Raw genomic sequence first — 15,317 nt, forward strand, 5'->3', positions numbered from 1 at the left:
CTTCTGTTGAGATTCTTCAATCTTGAGAATTTTAGAAAGTTGGCAAACTTTGAAAAAGGGAGACCGTTTCATATCATGAAATAACAATCAACACGTACATAACACACATAAAAACATGTTAAAACGCAAGAAAACACTAAAACAAATATCTACACAAACACGCATAAGGTATGTAAAAACAAAACAAACGTAAATACAAATGTACGTACACGCACGCATGAAAACGTATGCACGAAAACGTACCTAAAAACACACAAAAAGTACATAAACAGGCACAAAAACATACGTACACACAAAAAATATAACACACAAAACATACATGAATACACAAAGCATACATATACAGACATAAAAACATTCGTAAACACAAAACATATGTAAACGCACACATGAAAAGTTACGTAAAAAAACACAAAATATACGTAAACAAATAAAACGTCCGTAAAAACGCACAAAAATGTACAAAATGCACCGCTTCTGACCATCAGTGACGGTAACGGCATTGTAATGGAGGATTTTTTTTTTAAATTACCATGTTACTAAAAATAAAAAAAAAAAATTACATCGTGACGGCGTTATTCCCAAAACTGGTAATTGGTGATGGGTCATTTTAGATGATTGGATCTCAACTGGTCTGAGTTGAGGAGCCACCATTCCAACCCTAATGACAAACTGCAGACCAAAGCAAGAAAAAAAAAACAATTTCTAAAATTTATCAAATGAAAGGGCTGTGAAATTTAAAGCAGGGAAAGAACAAATTCACCTTTTTATTTAAAAACAAAACAAAATGACCAGCAAAACCAAACAAACTCCAAGTACATTATATACTTGCACGTAAGCTTACATCAGGTGTAAGCGACACTGATTTAAAATAGCCACAAAAGTAAAAGACATTTGTAACTAAACAACAATAAGTAGTGTGTCGATAATAAAGATCAAGTTACACGTTAAATAAAAAAGCTGGAAGTAGACATTTTAGACCAGGGACGATTTTTAGGTTTAGAGTTGTCTGGCTGGTTCTTTTCTTCCATTACACTTGATTGTATATAATATTTAGTGCCTTCCATTTGATACAACAAACCTTCTTTTAGTAGAAAAAAATATATTTTTGTCTGACATCTTGCTGCTCCACTGAGCTCATTTGGCACTGGTTCTCGTTCACATTAGACAATACTGTTCCATCTGGAGGTCAAATATTTCATCTTCAAATGTATTTATTTATTTCAACAGTGTTTGCTACCAATTTGTGAACACCACATAATACATTTTGTGGTTAGCCTAAACATCACATCTATGCTTTGCCCAGTTTTTACATATCTCTAATAGAGTAAACACACACATACACGTTTAGAAGAAGAAGCATGGAGCTTATTAGACAATGATGCATTCTATTCACCACGTTATAATTTCAGTAGAGGAACGGGAAGGGGGCGAATGCAGTGCAAGGAAACAAATAGACTAAACTGTTTCAAGACAGTGGAGTATTTCCCACTCTACGTTCACATTGCCTCTAATAATCATAAAGCGTTTGAGGCTCTTGTCATGCGGTCCTCTTAATGTTAATTTTTGTAGTTATATTTATCATGCACCAGGACCATACCCAGTTTTTCTTAATGAATTCTCTGAACTGTTGTCTGATCTAGTAACGTATGCAGACAAAATAATAATTATGGGGGACTTTAACATTCATATGAACTCCCCACTCAGTTCACACTTACTGTTGCGTTTCGGTCTCTAATTGACACATTTGGTTTTAATCAACTGATTGATTTGCCGACTCATAAAGATGGAAACCCTCTAGACTTGGTTCTGACTCGAGGAGTTTCAACCTCAAATGTGACGGTGTTACCAAGTACCACCGTTATTTCTGATCATTCTTTAGTTACATTTGAGGTGCTGGCTAAATGTTGTATTAAAGAAACTATAGGATTTAGTGGCCGCAAAATCAGCCTATTTTTCAGAGGTGATTGCGGCACAAAATAATAACCCCAAAATCCTTTTTGACACTGTAGCATCGCTAATGAGGCAACAAATTATTCCAGATAGTTCTACGCATTCAGCCCATGACTTTATAGTCTTCTTTAATAAAAAGATTCAATGAATACGAGAAGTGATTTCTAAATAAGTCACATAATAAAGGTATGAAAATTATAGATGCACGACAGGGTGGCTGTCCAGGGATTTTTTTTCCCAATTTAGTGATCTGTCACTCGATAATCTTAGACAGGTGGTGAATACGGCCAAACCGACTACTTGTCTGTTTGACCCGCTTCCGGGTTCGTTGATTAAAGATCTTTTTGGGGTCCTTGGACCTTCAGTTCTAAATATTATAAACATATCACTCCCCTTTAAGTGTAGTTCCAGCGTTTTTTAAAAACTGCTGTTATTAAACCTACACTGAAACGACCCAACCTTGAGCCAGAAAGCTTATGTAGTTATAGACCTGTGTCAAACCTACTGTTTCTTTCTAAAGTACTTAAAAAAGTTGTGGCACAGCACCTGATTTTATATCCGAGAACAATCTTTTTGAATCTATGCAATCAGGATTCAGGGCTGACCAATCTACTGAGACAGCCCTGACTAAAGTAATCAATGATCTTCTACTGGTAATGGACTCCTGCGCTTCATAACTCTTGCTGCTGCTGGACCTTAATGCTGCCTTTGACACTGTGGACCATAATATCTCTCTAGACCGGTTTGAAAAATGGACTGGTCTCTCAGGAACCGTCCTCTTTTGGTTCAGATCCTACCTCTCAGATAGGACGCACTGTGTTAAATATGGTGAAATTACATCTGAGCCCGAGTGTTAGTGTTACCTGTGGTGTTCCGCAGGGTTTAGTACTTGGCCCCCTTCTTTTCAGCATTTACATGCTTCCATTAGGTGATATTATTCACAAGTATAATATCAGTTTCCATTGCTACACCGATGACACTCAACTATATCTTCCAATGGAGGAATCTGCCACACCCAACTGCAGAAATTTGGAGGCCTGCCTCACTGAGATAAAAGAATGGATGTCACTCAACGTCTTGCGCCTCAACTCTAAAAAGACAGAAATGTTAGTTATTGGTCCATCTAAATGCCGTGACTTGTTCTCAAAAGTTGCTCCGAACATTGACAAATATAATACCCAGAGAAATATTTGACCCCAATCCGTCCTTTCAAACACACAAGAAGAATATTACTAGAACAGCTTTTTTCCATCTTCGCAACATTGCTAAAATTCGCCCTATGCTCTGATTAAGCCCTATAAATACAGACGTTCCCCTACTTACGACCATTCGACTTACAAAAAACAGTAGATACAAACATATTTTTTGGGTTGTCAAAAAATATCCGGACATTGCTATGAGTTAGATTTTGTGTTGTGTCCACCTTTTTCCGAGTACAGAACATTACTGTAGTGCTTCTTTCCGCAGCTACCGGCGTGTGGTGGCGCTGCACAAGGTCACCCAGCATCCACCCCAAAGAAGAAATCCGCCTCCTCTTCCTAGTTTGTGTGTAAACATAATGCACTACGTGTACTGTGTCTATCGTGCTAAGAACTTTGACGTTTTTATTGTTTAATATCTTGTGCATCCATTCAATTTAATTGTTGGTGTGAAGTGTAAGGAACAGGTTCAGATTCAGATTCAGATATACTTTATTGTCATTCTAGTACACGTGTATACAAAACGAAATGTCGATACATCTGACCCGAACAGTTTCCTTGAATGTACAGATATAAATAAAATGTTGTATTGAGTTGGAGTATTGAAGTACAAATAATATACTAAATAATTATGGCTATGTATAGTATTATACAATAGTGCAAAGAGTGCAAGAGTAGCAGCTAACCAGATGTGCAAAATGGGCAGTCAGGTAAACAAGTCACTGTACAGTAACAATAACAAGATACAATACGCTGTTTCTTTTGAGATGAAAGTGGAAAAAGAACGCTTGGTGCGTTTGAGAAAATGGTTGGAAGGCTTTCTTTTGGCCACTTTTTACCACAGAGGAGGACATCTAAAAGGGTATCTTCCAAAAGTAAGTTAAACCCAACTTTATCTTTATAGAGCACATGAATTTATGAAATGTTAATTTTCTACTAAAAAGCAATACAGGTTACTAATACAAGCCTTAAACATACTTATACAAACCATACACATACAAAATTTAGCACTGAAGCAACTTAATATTAAATTCAACTTACGATCATCTGGAACCTATATCATTCGTAAGTAGGACAGCGTCTTGATAGCGCTTTTCCAGTCACTGAAGACATCCCAAAGCGCTTAACAATGCATTTCTCTACATTTTTTAAACATTCCAAATTAAAAATACATACAATTAAAACTCTCAAAATAAAAAATACAGCAATACACATTTAAAAATGACCAAATGAGTTTTAAAAAATTAAAAAAGTTATATATTTGATAAAAATACATTTAAAAACTAAAATAATATTGATACAAAATACATGTAAAATGATAGTACAATGTTATTGTGTAAATGACCCTGTTTTTTTTTCTTGGCATTATTTTGCCAAGGCTAAGCCAGTCGCAGGGCACACAGAGCCAGACAACTCACTCTCTCATTCACACCTAGGGACAATTTGGACCGTCAAATTACCCTGACATGCATGTTTTTGGAATGCGGGAGGAACCGAAAGTTGTTGCAGATTTAGTAAGCTGAAAACGTGTGAGGGACGACTACTCAGCCAGCCAACCTTTTAACAGTTTTTAATGAATTCACCCTCCATGAAAGGTTTGCAGTGCTTGGTGTTTAGCGTCGCACATTGTAGCTCGCCTTTGTAGCATTTTCATTTGATTCGCAGGGTCTCGTGAAAGGTTGGTACTGTGCCGTTAACAGCTTCCAGTTGTTTTCACAACGTTCATTTCCAGTTAGCTTTTTGTAGTCAGCATGTTTCATCTGGCAGTGCATCTTGATATCACAGACGCTCTCCTACTTACAACCATTCGACTTACGAAAAACGATAGGTACGATAATTTTTTTCAGGATGTCGAAAAATATCCGGACATTGCTGTATATTATATTTTGTATTGTGTGCACCTTTTTCCGAGTACAGGACAATACTGTATATTTCTTTCGGCCGCTACTGGCGTGTGGTGGCGCTGCACAAGGTCACCCAGCATCCACCCCAAAGAAGAAATCCGCCTCCTCTTCCTAGTTGGTGTACTGAATCTCCAGCACTCTAAGAACGTTGACATTTTTGTTGTGTAATATCTCGTGCACCTATTCACAGTTGGTGTAAAAAAGAGACGAACTGTTTCTTTTGAAATGAAAGTGGAATAGGAAAGCTTGATGGGGTTTAGAAAATGGTTGGATCGCTTTTTTTCGGCTACTTTTTACCATGGAGCAGCAAGTCGTCTCATCTTCCAAAAGTAAGTTAAACTTAACTTTATTTATCTTCATGTAGCATAATATTTTATGAGATATTTATTTTTAGTGAAAAACTTATACTTATATACTTACTTATACAAGCATTGAACATACTTACAGTCGTATGCAAAAGTTTGGGCACCCAAGATTATTTTCAAGATTTTCCTTTATAAATCATTGGTTGTTTGGATCAATAATTCCAGTTAAATATATCATATAGCAGACAAACACAGTGATGTTTGAGAAGTAAAATGAAATTCATAGGATTTACAGAAAGTGTGCAATAATTACTTGAACAAAAGTAGGCAGGTGCATAAATTTGGGCACCCTTGTTGTTTTATTGATTTGAATAACTTTAGCACTATTTATTGGAACACAAAATTTGTTTGGTAAGCTCATTGACCTACATACACAGGTGAAGCCAATCACGAGAAAGGGTATTTAAGGGGGCCAGTTGTCATGGTCGCCATGACGACCAGTATGCCACGCCCCCGAACTCAAGCTGAAGCAGATCAGCTGATTGCTGGTCTGCTACTTAAGGCTGGGTTGTGGGTTTGGCGGGCGCTGGCTCATTATATATCTACACATTCCCCGGTCTGTTATGCCTTGTCCTGTTTTAGTTTTAAACATTTTCCGTCTGTTATGCCCTGTCCTGTTGAGTTTGTGCCGGCGGAACTCTGTACTGTTCTGTTTTGTCCCTGAGTATTGGGCGACTTTTATTTTGTTAAATAAAACTTATGGATCGTCACGCAATTGGGTTCTCCCTTCCTGCCTCCTGCCTCCGTTCTGGTCCGGTCACCCCTTCCCTCCACCTCGCCTCGTGACACCAGTTGCAAGTTTTTGTCCACTTTGCATCTTCTCTGAAGAATGGCAACATGGGAGCCTCAGAACAACTGTCAAACGACCTGAAAACAAAGATTGTTCAACATCATGGCTTGGGGGAAGCATACGAAAAGCTAGGTCAGGGATTTCAGCTGTCAGTTCCACTGTGAGGAACATATTGGGTAAATGGAAGAACACAGGCACAGTTCTAGTTAAGGCCCAGATTGGCAGGCCAATAAAAATCTCAGATAAGCAGATGGTGAAAACAGTCAAACTCAACCCACAGACCAGCTCCAAAGACCTACAACATGATCTTGCCGCAGATGGTGTCACAGAGCATCGTTCAACTATTCAGCGCACTTTGCATAAGGAGAGCTGTATGGGAGAATAATGCGGCAGAATCCTTTTCTGCGCACATGCCACAAACAGAGTCGCTTGAGGTATGCTAAAGCAATTTGGACAAGCCAGCTTAATTTTGGAATAAGGTGCTGTGGACTGATGAAACTAAAATTGAGTTATTCGGACATAACAAGGAGCATTCCAAGACAAACACTTGCTACCCACAGTAAAATTTGGTGGTGGTTTCATCATGCTGTGGGGCTGTGTGGCCAGTGCAGGTACTGGCAATATTGTTAAAGTTGAAGGTCGCATGGATTCCAGTCAGTATCATCAGATTCTTGCGAACAATATTCTAGAATCAGTGACAGAGCTGAAGTTGCGCTGGGGCTGGATACTTTAACGACCCCAAACACTGCTCAAACTCTACTAAGACGTTCATGCAGAGGAACAAGTACAATGTTTTGGAATGGCCATCTCAGTTCCCAGACCTGAATATTATTGAAAATCTGTGGTGTGATTTAAAGCGGGGTGTCCATGTTCGGAAACCATCAAACCTGAGTGAAATCGAGTTTTGTCAAGAAAAATGGTCAAAAATACCTTCAACCAGAATCCGTACCCTCATTGGAAGCTATAGGAAGCGTTTAGAGGCTATTTTTCTGCAAAAGGAAGATCGACTAAATATTGATGACATTTTTCTGTTGGGGTGCCCAAATTTATGCACCTGTCTACTTTTGTTTAAGCAATTTTTGCAAACTCTCTGTCAAGCCTATGAACTTCATTTAACTTCTCAGATATCCCCGTGTTTGTCTGCTATTTGATATATTTAACTGAAATTGCTGATCCGAACAACCAATGATTTATAAAGGAAAATCTTGAAAATGATCAGGGGTGCCCAAACTTTTGTTTATGACTGTATATAAACCTTAACCATACGCAATATAGCACTGAAGCAACTTACAAACAAATTCTACTCACGAACGATCGTCCGTAAGTAGGAGCAGCGTCTGTATGTTGTTCAAAAAAACATAAAATAGCCTCAGTCTCTTCTTGACAATATAGGCAGATGTGGTTGTTTCCGATTTAGGTGAAAAGAAAAATACCCCAATTTTTTATTTCCTTCAAGTAGCTTTTTCCTTGTTTTATAACCTTATCTTCTCTGTTCCTTTATCTTCTTGGGTTTTTTACCTCACTGTGAATGTGTGAACTGGAGTGTCACGCCCAATTTCGATAGTATTTAAATAGTGCTACATAAAATACACACTGTAATAAAAATGTAATATGCAGCTTGATAACACTATATATATATTTTTTTTTTCTGCGGGGATAGGGGGCGGCAAAAGAGAAACGAGACTGGCGGGCCACCACAGTCTCGTTCATTGGTGGAACACTGTTTGATATAGTCATTGATTTTGGCATTCAGAGTAGCAACAATTACCCTGAGCATTTAAAAATAATTCATCAGTAAAATTATTATCCCGTAGCAGGTTTTCAAAGTGATATGATTGAGTCACAAAAGCTGCTGGGACACAGCTAAAGTTGGGCATTTTTGTTTACTTCTGATCGCAGTAATTCTGATAGTTGTCGAGCTCGTCACCTTCAGGGCAGGACCAGCATGACCAATGTCCAGGAAAAATAATCCATTTTACAGATCAAGCCCAGGCGCCTCCCACCAACTTTAATTGACTGCGAGAGTCTTCTTTCAAAGGGTATAAGTGGAAAATGCAAATGGTCAAAACGTCATGAGGCAAAGCAGGCTTCGCCAAAACAGCATTTGCCAAAACAACGTTCAACAATACAAAAGGGCATTAAGCAAAACAACGTTTTTAAATTTGTTAGATAATGATTTTTTTTTAAATGACAGAAACATGGTAATTATGAATGTTTTTATCAATTACATGTTTATTTTATTAATTGAATTATGGCACTCTTGGGCCTCCATACTGGAGTGCATTGTGACCATATTTAACAGAAATTGTAACTGTTCCCTTTTTGGGCAGACACAGGAGAGTCCTTAATTAGTGATAGCACTCGTGCTGCCGATAATTTAGAAATGTTTCAAAACCCATTGAATGTTTGATCAAACAAATGACAAACAATAAACATACCTTGTGCCCTCATCAGCCAGGTTCTCAGCTAATGAAATGTTTTTGTCCTTTTTTAGCAGACTACCTTTTTCCTTTGTTAAGTATGCTAAGCCTTGTCTGTTTGGCTCGCGACTTTTTTACTAATTGCCGTTATTAACTTGAAAACGCATGCCTCCGGCGAGACTTCTTTGGAATAAAAGCATTGCCTTGAAAAAAATATAAGTATTTTTATTTCTGCTCTAGATAAAGAAAATAAGAACCTGCCTTTAAGGAATATAACTAAATGTTTATATTATAGAATGCTGTTAAGGTCGTTTACATGCGCAAAAAAATAAATGAATGATCATTTAGCCCAGACAAGGGGAAACTATGGCCTGAGGGCCACATGCGGCAGGGCAGCCTGTTTAGTCCACCCCTCAAATGAAACTCGTCAAAATATCATGACAATGTAAATAAAGTACTAATTAAGAAATGTTGGGTTTTTTTTTTGGGTGCGACTTGTCCCCATTGTTCCTTTGTTCTTTTACAACAAAAATACTATTACAGAAACACAACAAAAATACTACTAAGGGAAAAACTACCAAATTTTGTGCCTAATTTAGTGCTTGAAAACAGGAACCTTAAACATCATCTTACTTTTGCTTTGAAAGGAAAAATACAAAAGAAATGCTACTGAAATACCACTACAGTAATCATATAATACAAAAATACTACACCAAAACATTAACCAGAAATAGTACAAAAATATATAATATTACAAAAAATACTAATAAAATACGACAAAAATTCTACTAAAGAAATACTTCAAAAATACTTTTGCAGAAATACTACAAAATAGTGCAGTAGTACAACAAAATGCTACACAAATACAAAATTATACTATGGAAATGCTACAAAAACTACTTCTGAAATACTACAAAAATACAATTATGGAAATACTACAAGAATAATACTGCGGAAATACAACAAAAACTAGAAAATACTACAGAAATACTACACCCAAATATATACTATGGAAACACTACAAAAATACTACTGCAGAAATATTATAAAAATACTACCAAAATAACACTACTATGATACTACAGAACTACAACAAAAATCTGAATGCGGAAATTAAAAAAATTACAACTTCAGTAAAACTACAAAACGAAATATCAAATCGAGGGCTTAGAACCGGGATGTAACATTCTTTGCTTTAGCTGTGATCGTTTTAAAACCAATTTAATTAAAATTAATCTATTTGAAAACAAATAAATAGAAATATAACATGAAAATGTCTGCATGTATTTATATTCATGAATGAAAACTGTCTCCAGGATGACCCCATTAGCCAATTTTTTTTAACCCAATGCGGCCCCTGACTCCAAATAATTGCTGTTTTTGCTGTTTTTAGGGTTTATTATTATTCTAGAAAAAAAATATTTAAGTACGGGAAGACTTTAAAAAACTGGTTAAAAATATAATAACAATCAAAATAACAGCAACATTACCAACCATAATCAAAAACCTGTATTACTTCCTGACAGTGTTGTCACGAGATGGGTGAGGTGACCGGACCAGAACGGAGGCAGGAGGCAGGAAGGGAGAACTCAATTGCGTGACGATCAAAAACTTTTATTTACCAAAATAAAAGTTGTCCAAAACTCAGGGACAAGACAGAACAAACAGGCTTTAACAAAAACGTGCAAACACAGGTTTCTTCCAACTCAACTAAACAGGACAAGACATAACAGAACGGACAATGTGTATATAATGAGCCAGCACCCGCAAAACCCACAATCCAGCCTTAAATAGCAGACACGCAATTAGTTGAACTGCTTCAGCTGGTGCCCAGGGGGCGGGGCAGACCGGTCGCCAAGGCGACCATGACAAGTGTTGGGAATAATGCCGTTGGAAATAATGCCGTTATAAATACTGCGGTAACATAACGGTGCTATTTTTTTCCAGTTACAGAGTCATCTAACTTTACATCGCCGTTGCAGGTGGTCAAATGTGGCCATTGAGTACCATTTTGCGCATGTTTACCTAAGTTTTTGTTTGTTTTTATGTATGTTTTTGTGTGAGTGCTTATATGTCATGGGCAGCATGGTCGCCGTGGCGACCGGCTGGCCCCGCCCCCTGGGCACCAGCTGAAGCAGATCAGCTAATTGCGTGTGTGCTACTTAAGGGTGGCTTGTGGGTTTTGCGGCTGCTGGCTCATTGCATTTTCTGTTTTGCATTTTCTGTCTGCATTTCCCGTTCTGTTTTGCTCTGTCCTGTTTTGTTTGATTCGGAAGAAACCTGTGTTTGCACGTTTTTTGTTAAAGCCTGTTTGTTCTGTCTAGTCCCTAAGTTTTGGACTACTTTTATTTTGGTAAATAAAAGTTTTGATCATCAACGCAATTGAGTTCTCCCTTCCTGCCTCCGTTCTGGTCCGTTCCACCTCGTGACATTATATTTGTTTCTGTGTGTATGTACGTTTCATGTGTTAACGTACATTGTGTGTTTTTCCATACATTTTGTTTTGTGTTCACATACTTTTTAGTGGGTGTTTGCGTATGTTTACGTGTCAGTGTTTATATACGTTTTTGTATGTATTCAAGTACATTTTATGTGTTTACATCTGTTCTGCGTGTATTCACATACGTTATATATGTTTACGTACGTTTTTGTGTGGTTACGTAAGTGTTGTGTGTGTTTACGCATGTTTTGGTTTGTATTCACGTACGTTTTATGCATTTATGTACATTTTTGGTGTTTTTGTGTGTTTACGTACGTTTTAGTTTCTATTTGCATACGTTTTAAGTGTTTATGTACATTTTGTGTGTTTGAATACGTTTGAGTGGGTGTTAACATATGTTTCAGTGTGTGTTTGCGTACGTTTTAATGCGCGTACATACTTTTTTGTGTGTTTTTTCGTACGTTTTTGTGTGTGCGTCACATACCTTTCTGTTTGTATTTATTTATGTTTTACTTGTTTACATACCTTTTTGTTTTTACCTACGTTTTAGTGTGTGTTCACTTAACTTATGTGTTTATCTATGTTTTGTATGTTTTTGTGTGCATTACATACGTTCCTGTGTGTATTCACGCACGTTTAATGTGTTTAAGTACATTTTGTGTATTTACAGACTTTTTGGGATGTGTTAACGTACATTTTTGTGTCTTCATGTACGTTTTAGTGTGTGTTTACGTACGTTTTTGTGCGAGTTTACGTATGTTTTTGTGTGTTTTTATGTTAATTTTATGTGTTTTTGTACATTTGTGTATTTACGCATGTTTTTGTGTGTAGAGTATTTATATGTGCTTAATGTGTTTATGTGCGTCTTTGAGTGTGTTCACATAAGTTTTTGTGTGTGTTTACCTATGATTTTACATATCTTTTCATGGAATTTTACATATGTTTTGTGCGTGTTTATATACATGCTGATTGTTAGTTTTATACATTTTTTCGTTGTTTGTTTCTGTTGCACTTTATGTGTAGGATAAATTTGTTGCTGGTGTGTCTGTTCTTCTCTATTCAACTGACTGGAATACTGCTCAGAAAATGACAAATTATTTGACATACAACAACTTTTTTTAAGTGACTGAAATACTTACTCTCTCTGGTAACTAGTTACTTTTACAATTAAGTAATTAAATTACTAACTCGGTTACTTTTTGGAAGAAGTAGTGAGTCACTATAACTAATTACTTGAAGGTAACACTGTTAATTATACGTATACTGCACAGTAATACCGGTTCATGGCTTTTTGTGCTTCTGTTAAATCTTGCACTTTTATTTTGGTGTATGGTTGTCACTCCAACTTCTGATAGCCATCTCCAACTTCCGGTTTCCCTATTCATGCGGACAGTGAGACGAGTACCATGACAAGTTCCCACCCTCGTCATTTGAGTTGTGTTTTGGGTCGCGTTGTGATCCGTAACGAAGCTGAAAGTTGGGAAAGGGGGACAGAAAGAAAACATTTAATGGAATGGCCTCCTCCACTTTTTTGTGTGTGTGGCTGCTGGTGGCATCGAGCCACGTGTGTGCCACGGCACATCCTCTTTTCGTGTTCCTGATCGATGGTTTTCGCCACGATTATATGGACGAACTGAATTTTCTCCCTGGATTTAAGGAGCTCGTGTCCAGAGGAGTCAAAGTGGATTCTTTGACACCCGACTTTCCCAGTTTATCCTACCCCAACTACTACTCATTAATGACAGGTAAATTGCACCAATCGGCAATTGAATATGTCCGTTGGCGATTTTAGGTTCAGAGCTTTGGGGGTCTCGCCGGTTACTTTTTTCAAAATGTTACTTAATTAACTGGGTTCGCACGGTTGCTTGAAACCCTTAAACATGCTTGAATTTTAATTTGTGTTTTGTTTAGATTTTTCTTTTTTAAATTATATTTTATCAATAATAACAGAACATTATACACAAAATTATTTAGTAATTAGAAATTTCATGTTTTGCAGGCGATCCTTGAAAAACACATGACTTATAAATTAAAATGTTCGCAGATCTACAAAAAACAATTTGTAAATACAAACCAATTTTAGATTTTTTTACACACTGAAAGCCTTAAAGTCAAACAACGACACAAAATGCAAAAAAAAGTCAATTAAAAATAACCCTACAATGCTTTAAATAACTGATAAAATGCAAAAAAATAAATAACTATTTTAACCAATTTATACACAGATCTTCTAAAAACACACAAAAATATAAATTAAAATTAGAAAAACAAAAAGTAAAAGATCAGCAGGCTCCAAGATTAAAAGGTTGATTCCACTCTGCTTCAGAGCAATCAATATCATTAAAATGAATCAGAACTTGGCTCCTCTTTCTGCTATTTATACATACAGTACTTTTTTTTTGTCTTCTATATTGAACTCCATTATTACCCAACACCTATAGAGACTTTACGTGTTTGTAATCATATGTGACTTATATAAGCTGTGCATGCATTGTTGAAGCAGGATTCATGTCAGACACAAAATGATCGTAGATCATAGATAGGAACAGCTCAAAATAGCAAAAAGTATGTGCTACCAGCAAAATGGCGACTTTATTTTTTGTCATCAAAGTCGACAACAAAAAACGTTTTCTTTTGATCGGCGCTAGATTTCTTCTTTTGAAGGTACTGGGAAATTTTAAAAATTGGCCTTGAAAGTGCTTGAAGTTGGCTGTAAAAAAGGTGTAATTTTTTTTTTTTAAAGTTAAATATATAGATAAATAATGTACCTCTGTGTTCTCAAACACAAGCTGTTTTATTGCCTAAAAGATGAGTCCAGTATCAGAAAAAACATAACTTTTTTTTAAATCACTCCTTGTGATTAAGGGCTATAAAAATAAACATGACTTGACTTAATAGTAAATGGATTTTAACTAATCTATTAAAATGTGGAATGGAATGTTCTGCATTTAGACAGCGCCCTTCAAATCAATGAAGACCTCCCAAAGCGCTTTACAATGTGCTTCACACTTTTCCCTTTTACACACTAATTAACCGATAGCAGCGTCAGCCATGCAAGGCAACTCCCTGCTATCGGGGGCATTAGGGATTCAGTGTCTTGCCCAAGGACACTTCGACATATAACAGAGAGGAGCCGGGAATCTAATCTGCGACCTCTTGATTCCAAGACGAGCGCCCCATGTGATGATACTGTGGTCAACTGATGGGAAAATACATACCGTAATTCTAAGAATACATCTTAAATTGTATTCTTGATGGGATGTTTTTAAGAGAGCGTTGCTCGGAATCAAATGGACTGAAACATTTTAATGCAGTGGGGTATTTCCTTTATTAAGGAAAGAGGGTTGTAAAAATCCTATAATTTTTGGGGTGCTTTGTTTGCGCACCTCCAAAAACAGGCTAGATACGCCCATGGTGGCGGCCCCTGAGGACAACCTAAGTGCCTGCGGACTTGTTCTGAAAAAAGCTTACCAGTGCTGGGTCACTGTGATTTTCAAATAAAATGATTTGTTTAGCTACTTCCAATAATTACCCTCGTAAGAACAGAAGTTATCTTAGAATTTCAAACTGGGTGCTCTTTGCGCTAATTGGTTTCTACCTGTCAACCTCTGCCAAGTGCTCCCCTTATTCATTGCAAATCCCCTCATTAAATGTATTCCCAAATTCTAAAAGATGCCAAATTTTAGGAATGAGTACATGTTTTTTCATTAAATCTATACGTATTTCATCGGCATATTCTAAATATTTTCCGAGCTAATTTTGCTTGTGTAGTCTTTTCTTTTCTGAGCTATGACGTCATGTGAGTAATACCAGCACCCTAGCAACTGGTTAACATGTCAATTAGTCTGAGGTTGCAAGCGGTACTGAGTGTAGTGGTGTTTTTTTGTGGGAGCTCCTTAACGTTCTTGTAAAATTCATCGAAAATACCATTCCAAGACCCAAAGTAAATTGAATGTCGTTCTTGAACCATTTGGAGAATATGGACAATTTTGGTCTCTTTTGAAAGGTAAGACTCTGAAGCTTTTGTCCCAATCACTTTAGGTGCTACTAACATTGAGTAATCTGAGTTGAAATACACAGATATTGAAAGTTTTTATTGTCACCTGGATTTTCGGTTTCGCAATCTCATGCCTGATAAAGAGTGTAGCATGGGCAATTTACCTGGAAAACATCTGAGACAATAGTATGAAGCCTTGCCTTGTCCCAGGTAAAATTTGATCCCAATTTGAAAGACTAAATATTGTAA

The 15,317-nt window shown here is 36.8% G+C and overlaps 1 protein-coding gene across 4 annotated transcripts in view; it reads left to right on the plus strand.

The window, feature by feature from the left end:
- Positions 1-12,444: 12,444 nt before the first annotated feature.
- Positions 12,445-15,317, plus strand: part of enpp6 (ectonucleotide pyrophosphatase/phosphodiesterase 6) — a 68,563-nt gene continuing 65,690 nt past the window's right edge. For 2 of the 4 annotated variants that reach the window (XM_088344176.1, XM_088344178.1), the window contains exon 1: positions 12,674-12,816. Coding sequence is in view for 1 of the 4 variants with exons in the window: in XM_088344175.1 (XP_088200301.1) it covers positions 12,585-12,816 (232 nt within the window). In the remaining 3 variants the exon portion in view is untranslated. Of the gene's footprint in view, positions 12,817-15,317 lie in introns of all 4 variants that reach the window. The other 2 variants (XM_088344175.1, XM_088344179.1) reach the window with 2 other exon arrangements.

The sequence above is a fragment of the Urocampus carinirostris genome, chromosome 9 (assembly GCF_059441175.1).
Source record: "Urocampus carinirostris isolate Australia breed hairy pipefish chromosome 9, RoL_Ucar_1.0, whole genome shotgun sequence".
Taxonomy (NCBI): domain Eukaryota; kingdom Metazoa; phylum Chordata; class Actinopteri; order Syngnathiformes; family Syngnathidae; genus Urocampus; species Urocampus carinirostris.